At 43.4% G+C, this 13,449-nt stretch overlaps 1 protein-coding gene across 1 annotated transcript in view; it reads right to left on the reverse strand.

Moving 5' to 3' along the window:
• Positions 1 to 4,319: 4,319 nt before the first annotated feature.
• Positions 4,320 to 13,449, reverse strand: part of HELLS (helicase, lymphoid specific) — a 51,021-nt gene continuing 41,891 nt past the window's right edge. The window contains exons 20-22 of the mRNA XM_039481379.1: positions 8,872 to 8,968; positions 8,565 to 8,641; positions 4,320 to 5,020 (exon numbers count right to left, since the gene is read on the reverse strand). Coding sequence (XP_039337313.1) covers positions 4,923 to 5,020; positions 8,565 to 8,641; positions 8,872 to 8,968 — 272 coding nt within the window. The 3' untranslated portion in view covers positions 4,320 to 4,922. The remainder of the gene's footprint in view (positions 5,021 to 8,564; positions 8,642 to 8,871; positions 8,969 to 13,449) is intronic.

Below are 13,449 nucleotides of genomic sequence, written 5' to 3' on the forward strand. Positions count from 1 at the left end.
GAGGACTGATGCTGATGATCAACAGGAAAGCAGCTGGCAAGGGCTTATTAACCAAGTGCTGTAATTTTCGTGGGGAATATTGTCTTAAAGCGTTTGTCTAAAGCAGGGGTCAGAAACCTTTCAGAAGTGGTGTGCCGCGTCTTCATTTATTGACTGTAATTTAAGGTTTTGTGTGCCACGACAGGGCTGTTGCATCCGCAGTCAGCACGTAAAGCGAAAATTGTGTATAGTCAAAATTACATTGAGTATAATGGCAGGCGAATCGCCCGCACTACAGATACAGTATTAAAATTCTTTTTTTTTGTTTTTGCCAACCACGTAAAGCTGAAATCACGCATGTTAAATATGCATAAGATGCGACAGACCTGTAATACATTTTAACCTTTTTAGAATGGCTCTTTCTATGTCTATAATATAAGAAGCTTCAATTAAAATGCAGATTTCCCCCCCCCCCCCGAACGGTGACCAGGACCTGGGCAGTGTGAGTGCCACTGACAATCAGCTTGTGTGCTGCCTTCAGCACACGTGCCATAGGTTGCCTACCCCGATCTAAAGGCAACTCTGTAAAACTGGGCACTGCTTTCCTCTCAGGAATCAAACAGGCTCAGCTTGCAAGTTAAAATGTTTTGCATTTCTTAAGAGCTATTGCTGCAAACTCCACTGCAGACCTGAACATGAGTGTTTGTTGGCTCATGCCTCAGTTCTGGTACAGCCAACTGAATGATGAAACGTGCATCTTCAGGCCCAAAAGACCTCACAACTCCTGCAGCTCCACCCCCCACATGGAATGCCCCTTGCTCTTGCATCCCCCCTGCCCTGGGAAGGGACCGATGGCCCCCCCACACTCTGGGGACACCCTCCTTGCACTCCCCCCCAGGGAATCCCCCAGGATCCCAGAGCCCCTTTGTCCAAGGGGGTGACAGAGTCCCATTCCCCAGAAGGACCATCCAGTGCCCTCCATAGGGGACTCTCCCCTGGATCCCATGCCCCTTGCCCTGGCAGGGGTATGGAACTGACAGACACGCATCCTACAGGAGATGCCCCCACCATGATCCCACCCCCGGACCAAGGAGGGACCAACAGCTCCGCCCTCCCCTGCCCCCACAGGGAGTCCCCCCCAACTCCCCCAAGGGACCAAGACACTGCCCCCCCCTTCCCTGAGGACCAGCCTGCACCCCCCGCCCCCAACATGAGGATTTCCTCCCTCCCACCTCATGATGGGAATTCCTCCTACCAGCCTGTAGGGAGGTGGGGAAGAACTGGGAGACTCCCCACCCCTAAACCTCCCCTTCCTGTTGTTGGGGGAGATGCCCCCCCCATGGACCTGCTTATGAAAGGCTGATGTCCCTGCTGACTAGAGCGTGACCCCCCCCCCCCATTAATTGTGGGGGTTTGTGGGATTCTGATCCAGTTGAGCAGTGTAGTTTAAAAGGCATGCCTTGTTCACTGGATGGCGGGAAGTGTAATAGACTGCTTGGGTTTCAGAACCCTAAGAGGCTACTGAGGCTTTTGGCAGTGGAGAAGGGCTTGACCTCCTTGCTCTCTGTTTCAGCAACTCTTGAGAATGACTACCCCCATGCAGCCCAGTAGCCTGTCTTCGAAGGGGCCAGTACCAGATACTTCAGCAGGAACAAACAGAACAGGGCAATTATGAAGTGATCTCTCCTACTGGCCAGTCCCAACTCCTGGTAAACAGAGATTTACGGACACAGAGCGCATGGGACCCTGACCACCTTGACTGATTGATGGACTTATTCTTTTTTGAATCCAGTGCTACTTTTGACCTTCACAACAGCCCAACGAACTCCACACAATGACAAGGAAGTCCTTATGGTTGTTTTAAACCTGCTGTCCACTAATTTAATTGGGTGACCATTGGTGCTTGTATTACATGAAGAGACAAATAACACTTCTGCCACACTATTCTTGAGTTTATAAACCTTTAGCCTATACCCTTTATTCTCTTTTTCCTAGGCTGAACAGTCCATCAAACTCTCCTCATATAGAAACACGTTCATACCCTTCATCATTCTTGTGGCCCTTCTCTGTACCTTTTCCAATTCTTATACATCTTTTCTTGTGATGGGGGTGATAAGAACTGCACCCAGTCTTACCATGGAGTTATAGAGTGGCAATATATGTATGGTTTTAACTATCACCTTCCTAATGGTTGCTAACATTGTTCACTTTTTTGACTGCAGCTGCAGAGTGAACAGATGTTTTCAGAAAATTAGCCCACATCTTTTTCTTGTATGTATAACTGGGATTGTTTTCCAGGCTACATTACTTTGCAGTTAATTTCATCTGCCATTGTGCTGTGCACGCACCCCATTTTGCATGATCCCTTGGTAACTCTTTGCAATCAGCTTTGGGTTTAACCATCTTGAGTAATTTTGTAACACTTGCAGACTTTGCCACCTTACTGTTTAAACCCCTTTTCAGATAATTTACAATTATGCTGACCAGCACTAGTCCCAGTACAGATCTGTGGGGGACCCTACTATTTACCTCTCCACTGTGAAAACCAACCATTTATTCCTACCCTTTGTTTCCTATCTTTTAACCAATTACTGAGCCATAAGAGGCCCTTCCCTCTTATCCCATGACAGCTTACGTTGGTTACAGGCCTTCAGTGAGGGTCTTCATCAAAGGCCTTCTGACAGTCCAAGGACACCCTATCACCCTTAGCCTCGAAGACAATTAGTGAGGCATCATTTCCTTTATTGACTCTTCCCGATCATAATCTAGGTGTCTGATAATTCTGTTCAGTACTAGGCAAATCGGTTGAAATGAATTTAGGGTTACCATCCTGTAAGTGTCAATATTACATTATCTATCCACCAGTGTGACAGCTGCTGCTGTAAGTGATCAGTGACATACCAGAATTAGTAGTTCTGTAATTTCATATCTGAGTTCCTTCCAAACTCTCAGGTTAAGATCATCTGGACCTCGTGACTTATCAGTAATTTTGTTCCAAAACCACCTCTATTTGAAATAGTTCCTTAGATACATCACCTAAAAAGAATCTCAGATGTTGGAATCTCCTTCCCGTCCTATGCAGAGAACACCAATGCAAATAATTAATTTAGCTTCTCTGCAGTGGCCTTATCTTCCTTGAGTGCTTCTTTAGCACCTTAATCATCCAATGGCCCCACTGTTAGGCAAGCTGCCTGCTTCTGATGTACTAAAAAACAATTTTGCTGTTTAGTATTTCACAAGCTACTCTTTCAAATTCTTCTCTGGCCTGCATAATTAGGGCTTTCCAGCTATCACCTTTTCTTGGAGACAGTTACTTCTCTCTTACCACATCATAACTGAAAGCTGCTGCCAGCATAAGGGTTCCACAGCAGAATAGCAATTCATTCTAAGGGCTGCTACTCCAGCTCCAGTTGACTATGGCCAGTAGGAGTGTGTAAACTGAGGAAGGTGTAAACTTGCTGAAGGTAGATACTAGGTTTAGATCTCAGAGGGGATAATTCCCACATTTCAAAGACTGGCTTAAATGCCATGCAATTTTAATACACATTATAAAGGATTTTTTTAGACAGTCAGTACCATTAACTTTTAGTAGGACTCTTTCTTTATCTATTGGGTGCTGTTGAAACTCTCCCCTGAAACAACAGTTCAAGGTCCTGTCTATAACAGAGAAGTGCAATGCTTTAACCAACTTAATTCAAACTGGTGCAAACCCTTAAACCAGTGGTATTTGCCATACATTTAGGGGATTTAGGAAATCAGTGCCCCTAGGTGCTTTTGAAACTGTCAGGCTTTGTTATTACACTTCATTAGTTCTTGACTCACTTAAGTCATTCAGGACATACAGAACTTGACTTTCCACTGTAAAAATCAAACAGAAAAGCTGTAAACTTAAATTATGCTGGAAGCAGTTCAACTACGCTACTACAGTCAAAGTAGTGCTAGGTTTTGCTACAGTTCTTCCAGGTTTGCTAGCACTTGAAAATGGCTATATATTATATATTTGTACTGAAAATGTGTTAGTCTACGATGGGAGACAGAGCTTTTGACTATAGCATAACATTTGCACATTGTATTTAAAAGCTAACTGGCCACTGAAATGCATGTCCCAATTCATACCTCTTAGGGCATACTAACCTGACTACAGCCTGAAGGTGATAATATTGCATCAGTTTACATGGCCTAAATTAAGAGTTCGTTGGTACTCTGAAGGAGAGAGGTGTTTTTTTGTTTGTTTGTTTTTTTTAAAGCATAGATCCCGAAATACCAGTCTGTGGCAAATTCCATGCTTGGGGCATGCTGTCTCAGGTGATTGCTTTAGCCCATTACCTTAAGAACACTGAAAAGTATTTAGCTTTGGTCACTTTCCCTAGTTTCACCTACAAGGGACCTTTCACAGATCAGAAAGAGGCATGATTAAACAAGATATTCTTACATGGAAAGCTACCCCACCCCCAATAAATTCACATGACAAAATGGACAAATTTATTAGCAAAACATTTTGCAAAATTTAAAACTGAAGTTACACGATTGTTTGTAAACAGATGTAATAGACAGTCTTCCCTTTCCCCATAAAATCATAATTGACACATTACGTCAAATTAGAGAGAAAAATAAAAAAAATTTCGCAAAACTTCCACAGGAAGATTTTGTATAAACCTGGCAGTGTTTGTCACTACTTAAACACCTGAAACATTTTTGTAATTCTTCACGTGAGCTTCACAAGTATGAATTTTTTACGCATGCTACATCATGAAGTATGCTACCTAACGTGTTACAACTCACTGGGGGGGGGGGGGGCGGGGGAGAAAGGAGGATTTGAACTAGGCTTGGGGGGGAGGGGAAGATCAGCATAATCGAGAGTCACTATATGTAAATGATAGCCTTAGGAGCTCTGCTGTTAGGCCCAAGAAGTTTGGGCTGTACTTTTAGAAGCCAGTCAAGCTTCAAAATACACATTCTGCATTGGAGTCTTCGGAATCTTCTAGGACCTTGAACACTCCCACTTTTTCTTTTTCAACTGATTCAGACTTTTTCATTTGGTCTAAGAGAAAAACAACAAAAGCAAAGGTTAAACAAAATTGGGTATAGTCTTACACTGGAAGTAGAACAGTGCAGAGAAAGAAGCTTGTTCCTCCTACTAGGGCAGATGCTGAATGAAATACACAACATGCTGAGTCATAGAATCATAGAATCTCAGGGTTGGAAGGGACCTCAGGAGGTCATCTAGTCCAACCCCCTGCTCAAAGCAGGATCAAACCCAACTAAATCATCCCAGCCAGGGCTTTGTCAAGTCTGACCTTAAAAACCTCTAAGGACGGAGATTCCACCACCTCCCTAGGTAACCCTCCAGTGCTTAACCACTCTACTAGTGAAAAAGTTTTTCCTAATGTCCAACCTAAACCTCCCCCTCTGCAACTTGAGGCCATTACTCCTTGTTCTGTCACCTTCTACCACTGAGAACAGTCTAGCTCCATCCTCTTTGGAACCCCCTTTCAGGTAGTTGAAAGCAGCTATCAAATCCCCCCTCATTCTTCTCTTCTGCAGGCTAAACAATCTCAGTTCCCTCAGCCTCTCCTCGTAAGTCATGTGCTCCAGCCCCCTAATCATTTTTGTTGCCCTCCGCTGGACTCTCTCCAATTTATCCACATCCTTCTTGTAGTGTGGGGCCCAAAACTGGACACAGTACTCCAAATGAGGCCTCACCAGTGTTGAATAGAGGGGAATGATCACATCCCTCGATCTGCTGGAAATACCCCTACTTATACAACCCAAAATGCCATTAGCCTTCTTGGCAACAAGGGCACACTGTTGACTCATATTCAGCTTTTCGTCCACTGCAACCCCTAGGTCCCTTTCTGCAGAACTGCTGCCCAGCCATTCGGTCCCTTGTCTATAGCAGTGCATGGGATTCTTCCGTCCTAAATGCAGGACTCTGCACTTATCCTTGTTGAACCTCATCATATTTCTTTTGGCCCAATCCTCTAATTTGTCTAGGTCCCTCTGTATCCTATCCCTACCCTCCAGCGTATCAACAACTCCTCCCAGTTTAGAGTCATCTGTAAACTTGCTAAGGGTGCAGTCCACACCATCCTCCAGATCGTTAATGAAGATATTGAAGAAAACCGGCCCCAGCACCGACCCTTGGGGCACTCCACTTGATACCAGCTGCCAACTAGACATGGAACCATTGATCACTACCCGTTGAGCCCGACCATCTAGCCAGTTTTCTATCCACCTTACCGTCCATTCATCCAGCCCAGACTTCTTTAACTTGCTGGCAAGAATACTGTGGGAGACTGTATCAAAAGCTTTGCTAAAGTCCAGAAATAGCACATCCACTGCTTTCCCCTCATCCACAGAGCCGGTTATCTCATCATAGAAGGCAATTAGGTTAGTCAGGCATGACTTGCCCGTGGTGAATCCATGCTGACTGTTCCTGATCACTTTCCCCTCCTTTAAGTGGTTCAGAATTGATTCCTTGAGGACCTGTTCCATGATTTTTCCAGGGACTGACTGGCCTGTAGTTCCCTGGATCTTCCTTCTTCCCTTTTTTAAAGATGGGCACTACATTAGCTTTTTTCCAATCATCCAGGACCTCCCCCGATCGCCATGATTTTTCAAAGATAATGGCCAATGGCTCTGCAATCTCATCAGCCAACTCCTTTAGCACCCTCGGATGCAGCGCATCCGGCCCCATGGACTTGTGCTCGTCCAGCTTTTCTAAATAGTCCCGAACTACTTCTTTCTCCACAGAGAGCTGGTCACCTCCTCCCCATACCGTGCTGCAGAGTGCAGCTGTCTGGGAGCTGACCTTGTCTGTGAAGACAGAGGCCAAAAAAAGCATTGAGTACACTAGCTTTCTCCACATCCTCTGTTACTAGGTTCCCTCCCTCATTCAGCAAGGGGCCCACATTTTCCTTGACTTTCTTCTTGTTGCTAACATACCTGAAGAAACCCTTCTTGTTACTCCTAACATCTCCGGCTAGCTGCAACTCCAAGTGTGATCTGGCCTTCCTAATTTCACTCCTGCATGCCTGAGCAATACTTTTATACTCCTCCCTGGTTATTTGTCCAATCTTCCAGTTCTTGTAAGCTGTTTTTTTGTGTTTAAGACGAGCAAGGATTTCACTGTTAAGCCAAACTGGTCGCCTGCCATATTTACTTTTCTTCCTACACATCGGGATGGTTTGTTCCTGCAACCTCAATAAGGATTCTTTAAAATACAGCCAGCTTTCCTCGACTCCTTTCCCCATCATGTTATTCTCCCAGGGGACCTTGCCCATCAGTTCCCTGAGGGAGTCGAAGTCTGCTTTTCTGAAGTCCAGGGTCTCTGTTCTACTGCTCTCCTTTCTTCCTTGTATCAGGATCCTGAACTCGACCATCTCATGGTCACTGCCTCCCAGGTTCCCATCCACTATTACTTCCTCTACTATTTCTTCCCTGTTTGTGAGCAGCAGGTCAAGAAGAGCTTTTCCCCTAGTTGGTTCCTCCAGCACTTGCACCAGGAAATTGTCCCCTACACTTTCCAGAAACTTCCTGGATTGTCTGTGCACCGCTGTATTGCTCTCCCAGCAGATATCAGGGTGATTAAAGTCACCCATGAGAACCAGGGCCTGTGATCTAGCAACTTCTGTTAGTTGCTGGAAGAAAGCCTCGTCCACCTCATCCCCCTGGTCTGGTGGTCTTTAGCAGACTCCCACCACGACATTACCCTTGTTGTTCAGACTTCTAAATTTAATCCAGAGACTCTCAGGTTTTTCTGCAGTTTCATACTGGAGCTCTGAGCAGTCACACTGCTCTCTCACATAACGCAACTCCCCCACCTTTTCTGCCCTGCCTATCCTTCCTGAACAGTTTATATCCATCCATGACAGTACTCCAATCATGTGAGTTATCCCACCAAGTCTCTGTTATTCCAATTACATCATAATTCCTTGACTGTGCCAGGACTTCTAGTTCTCCCTGCTTGTTCCCCAGGCTTCTTGCATTTGTGTATAATGCAAGAAGTGTTAGTTGTCAATAGAATTGGGCAGGAAATGGTTACCCCCATCCCAAATCAGGAGAAAAACAACAACATCTGAGACTTTTTTGGTTGAAGTCAATTGAAACATTTCATTTAAATAATTTCAAAATGTTTCATTTAACCTTCATTAAAAAAAATACTATAATTAGCTTGTGTTTCAAAACAAAAAACTGTTTCAAGCCCCCCCTCCAGTTTTTAAAATGTCCTGTTTTGACAATTTTAAAGATTTTCAAAACAGGAAATTTATCAAAACAACCCTTCATTTCCCAGGAACAATTTCAGCTTTGATAAATTGGCATTTTCTGACCAAAAAAAGTTGTTAGACTTCCTGACCAGCTCTAGTTGTCAATGTAGTAGTAGACAATGGTACTTCACATACATCCATTTTATTTGAATAGAACATTGACATAAAATTTGATTAGAAATTTCTGTGGGGACCCTGCTCTTGGGCAAATAAAGGCATTGGCAATTCTCCTCAGCTTTTACATATAAAACATAAGGGGAAAATTCTACATATTTTACTGTCAAATAGGAAAAGAGGACCAAATTAGTTTTTACTTACCAATAAGGTCACTTCTATCCAGCAGTAACTGTAAATCTTTGTCACTGATTACTTTCTCTCTGGATCCTTTAACCTCTCTACAGAAATAAGAGTATCTTAGTTTAAACACTGTAGTTCTCAACATTTTTCCACACAAGGACCGCCTTCTCTCCCCCTGCTTTTCCATACCAGAATTCCCCAGGACCTCCCCCTCCCATATAGCAGAGATCCACATTCCATTTAGCAATATCGGAAGGGCAGGGTAGTTGAAATCCACAGACATTTATTTGCATCTCCCAGGTCTAACAAAATGTGGAAGTTAACATACCTTTCATAGTCCCTGGATTTCAGTAATTCCATTAATTCCTCAGGATCCAAGCAGCCCTTTGTTTGGATTAACCCAGATTTACCACCTTTAAACTGATCTATAAAAAGAGAAACCTTTCTTGAATATAAAGGCTGCCAAATTACCAATGAATTCTACAAACTGACATCTAATGTATGCTGTTAACCCAACACAGAAAGAGAGAGAAAGAAACTATTCTTGGATATACTTGGATTTGTTGCCTAAACATATACCAAACATGCCCTAAATTGTGATGACTAAATTAAATAGGGAAAGTCAGAGCTGCATGAAAGGTTTTAATGTAGGCCTTTACTTTCTACTTGTGGCACGCAAAAAAAAAAAAAAAAAAAAAAAAAGGTTGCAAAACACTGGATTTGACATGCACACACACAGTGGAAAAGCTATTAGTTCTACTTACAGTAAAAACATTGCAAATAAAGTTAGATGTGGATGCCGAAGTGTGTTCCGTTTGCAATGTTGCTGATTGAAACAAAGTGAGGAGTATTATCACTACAAGATAGAGAATAAATGAAAAGATATCCTGCCCATTTTATTAGGGTGTATTTCTCTCAATCAGTGAATTAGCTATAACTGTTTTGATTAACATTTTTAAAACAAGCACATTTCTTCAGATGAGAACATCCAGACACCTTTTTGTACCCAAATCTGGATGTTTTCCAATTCAGATCTGAGTGTGGGAAAAGAGGAATCTTCCAGACAACAGTATGTACTGATGTAAAAACAAGAGATATAGGTTCAGTCAAAGTATGACTAAAGATGAGACCTGGAAGGTTTAATTGAAGAGGTGTCATTTGGATCAGCTATGTCTATCAAGAAATGGTATAAGATTACTTCTAATTGGCCATAGTTGAATGAGGTCAAAGCCAAGGACAACACAACACACGCCCAGAAGGTCTCGCAGCTTTCTGTTATCATTGGACTTACCCAACCTTGCCTGAACTTTTGTTACATTTACTGAAGCACCTGCCCATCCTTGTCTCCCCCATTATACATTTCTTTCCTTCCTCAGTCATGTCTAAGATCTTGCTTTCAAACCCCACCATGCACCCCACTAAGTTACTGTTAATTCTCCCTGTAGTGCTTTAGTACTTAACATATGCTACAGGTTAACAATGTACTTCTCAGATGTAGAAAAAGTTGCATGAAATATTGAGAAACAGTATGTAATCATTTTAAAGAGACACGATCAATGTATATACACAGTGTGCAGAAATAAGTTTGCATGTATAACTTTACTTTGAGATTTCCTGACTTGAGATCTTAACCATAATCTTCTCTTCATGCAGCTTTTTTTTAAAAGTGATGTTTCCTATGGGTTTTTTATTACATATATAAATAAGATAAAACAAAATGCGTCAAGATCTGAAAGGTCTGCTGATTTGTAACCAATTCCAAATCTGGAGCTACTTCTCTTTTACTCCTCAAATACCACCAAAGCACAGGTCCCATGCACATGACAATGTTCACAAGAGTCCTTTTCCTGCAAACTTTAGGTGCTTTTCATTTTTTTTTTTTTTTTTAAAAAGGCTAGAAGGAATCATTAGATCTATAGTCTGGCCTCCTCTAAAACTGGCTATAGAATTTCAACCAGTTTCCCCTGTATTGAGCCACAAAGCTTGTAATTTGCACCTGCCCCAGTGCATCTAAGTGGAGCTCCTTGTTGCAAGCCTTACATCAGCCCTCTGTAACCACTTCCAAAGTGACTTTTGACCAGAGGGGTCCTGAAAGAGACCACTGCTTAAAAGCTAGTACTTAGTTACAGGGAAGAGCAAGGTTTAGCAAATAATTAAGAAGAAAAACATTTGCATTAATGCCATAGGTCAGACTGCTCAGTTAAAACATCCCATGCCATGTGTCTCTTCTCCTTTAGTACAGGACTTTACATCTATTAGTCCCAATCCCTCCTACTCCCTTGCTGCCTGAAGCCCTCATGTCCCTTATCTTGGTAGGTCACTATACAGTTTTTCCTTTGTTTGCACTACTCCTCCCATTTTAGTTTATCTACAAATTGGATCAGTTGCATTTATACCAAAGAAATTCCTGAGAGAGATGAAAACCGTTGCCTTCTGGTTGCTTTGAAGCTGGTGGGAGCCACCCAGCCTGCTCTTACCTCTCTGAGGCACTCACCCCACCACTGCCCTGCCCAGAGGAGTGCAAGGGCAGTAGCGAGCAAGTGCTTCTGGGAGCATCTCATGGCAGCTGGGCTCTGCGGACAGGGGCTGGACTCCTTCGGGGGAGAGGGAAGAGCGGGCCGGGTGGCTCCCACCAGCTTCCAAGCAACCAGAAGGCAACTGTTTTCAAACTGAGGAGAGTGCTCTTCATAGTTTGACAACTTCCATGCTAAATGGAAGTCAGAAATCTATGGGGAGGCAAATGCCCCCCATACCACCCCCCTCCTCCAACACCACCCCATTTTTCTACCCGGACAGCTGCCCCGCTCTGTTTACAGCTCTGGCTAGATATCACCCTGATGAAAGTGAAGTATAAAAAACAGATCAGGCTAAAAAAATCAGAGCATAAAATCATAGAAGATTAAGGTTGGAAGAGACCTCAGGAGGTCATCTAGTGCAACCCCCCTGCTCAAAGCAGGACCAACCCCAACTAAATCATCCAGGACAGGGCTTTGCCAAGCCAGGCCTTAAAAACCTCCAAGTATGGAGATTCCACCACCTCCATAGATAATACATTCGAGTGCTTCACCACCCTCCTAGTGAAACAGTTTTTCCTAATATCCAATCTAGACCTCCCTCACTGCAAATTGAGACCATTGCTTCTTCTTCTGTCATCTGCCACCAATGAGAACAGCCTAGCTCCATCCTCTTTAGAACCCCCCTTCAGGAAGCTGAAGGCTGCTATCAAATCTCCCTCACTGCTCTTCTGCAGACTAAATAATTCCAGTTCCCTCAGCCTCTCCTCATAAATCACGTGCCCCAGCCCCAGCCCCATTTTCATTGCCCTCCGCTGGACTCTCTCCAATCTGTCCACATCCTTTCGGGGGGGGGGGGGGAGGGCGCACAAAACTGGACACAATACTCCAGATGTGGCCTCACCAGTGCCAAATCGAGGGGAATAATCACTTCCCTCGATCTGCTGGCAATGCTCCTACTAATGCAGCCCAATATGCCGTTAGCCTTCTTGGCAACAAGGGCACACTGTTGACTCATATCCAGCTTCTCATCCACGGTAATCCCCACATCTTTTTCTGCAGAACTGGGATTCTTGCATGGGATTCTTCCGTCCTAAGTGCAGGACTCTGCACTTCTTCTTGTTGAACCTCATCAGCATCATTAATTCAAGACTGGCAAATATGACCCAAAAATTTGCTGTAAACCAATGATCTACAGTTTGAAGAACATCATACCAAGCAATTTAATTCTCTCATTCTCCCTGTCCCCACCACCCCAACATACAGCTTTTGGTGTATTATGGGAAGTCCTTACCTTCCTCTGAAGTTTAAAGTACAGGCTACTGTCAGAGGCCCACCAGATTATAAAAAACTTCTTTATAGACAACTTTCTATTTTGGTGGATTTAGTGCTTATGAAAAAGGCCAGAGTGCAGGATTGTTAAAATTTGATCAACAGAATAATTATAGTGAAGATTTATTACAGTGCCCAATCAATATGCCTTCACCAGTAACGATGAGAGGGAAATAGTTCCAACCAACCATTTGTTACTTGGGTTGTGCAGAGATTACTAACTAGGAAGTCAAAACAGCAGCAAGTAAATTATTGGATTGTGTTGCATACAAAATGACATGATTTCAGAACACAGTGCCCTAAAAACTATTTTACCAGGGTTATTTTATTACAGAAATTACTTTAAATTGTAATTTTTGGATAGTTTCTGTGGGCAGGGTCCCGCGAATGCCATGATTCTATGACTACAAGACTGGCCATCTGGACCAGATGCTACAGAAAATCCCAGTAGGGACTGAATATAGATCTATAGGGGGTACAAATTCTGCTGATTTGAACATTGTCAGACAACATATTGTTCTCCCTGCCTTCCTCTGCTTCCCCACATTTCAGCTGATTTCAATGGATGTGATCCAAAGCTAGACAAGCTTGCCTGTGCAGTTAGAAAGCCCCTCTCTCAAAGCTTCAGACCAACTTAAAGACAGAGTTCTGAATCTTGTCCATAAGACATTATCCTCCCTGAAGTTAGATAACTGTAAACCTGGAAGCTGATATTGCCGACAGCTGTTTCATGTCCCCAGTCATCCTGACCACTCTCACTCCTTACTGCCTGATTTCATTTCTGTTTCTCTCCCAGGCCAGTACACACTTGCTCCTCACTCTCCCCAGCAGCCAGGAAGAGGTATAGCACACGCTGACCCCAAGTTCCGCAGCAAGGGCCCATTATTTTAGTGGAAAACAAATGAGGCAGCAGTCTGAAATGCATGAAAAGAGTAATTAGCAGCCAAATTCAGCATCATGTCACAGAATTCAGCCTAGATGCTAAAGAATGCACAGAGTGCTGATTAGAATGGATAAGAGAAACAGGCATATTTAGAAAAAGGAGACAAACTACTTACATA

Source organism: Mauremys reevesii, linkage group 7 (assembly GCF_016161935.1).
Source record: "Mauremys reevesii isolate NIE-2019 linkage group 7, ASM1616193v1, whole genome shotgun sequence".
Lineage (NCBI taxonomy): Eukaryota > Metazoa > Chordata > Testudines > Geoemydidae > Mauremys > Mauremys reevesii.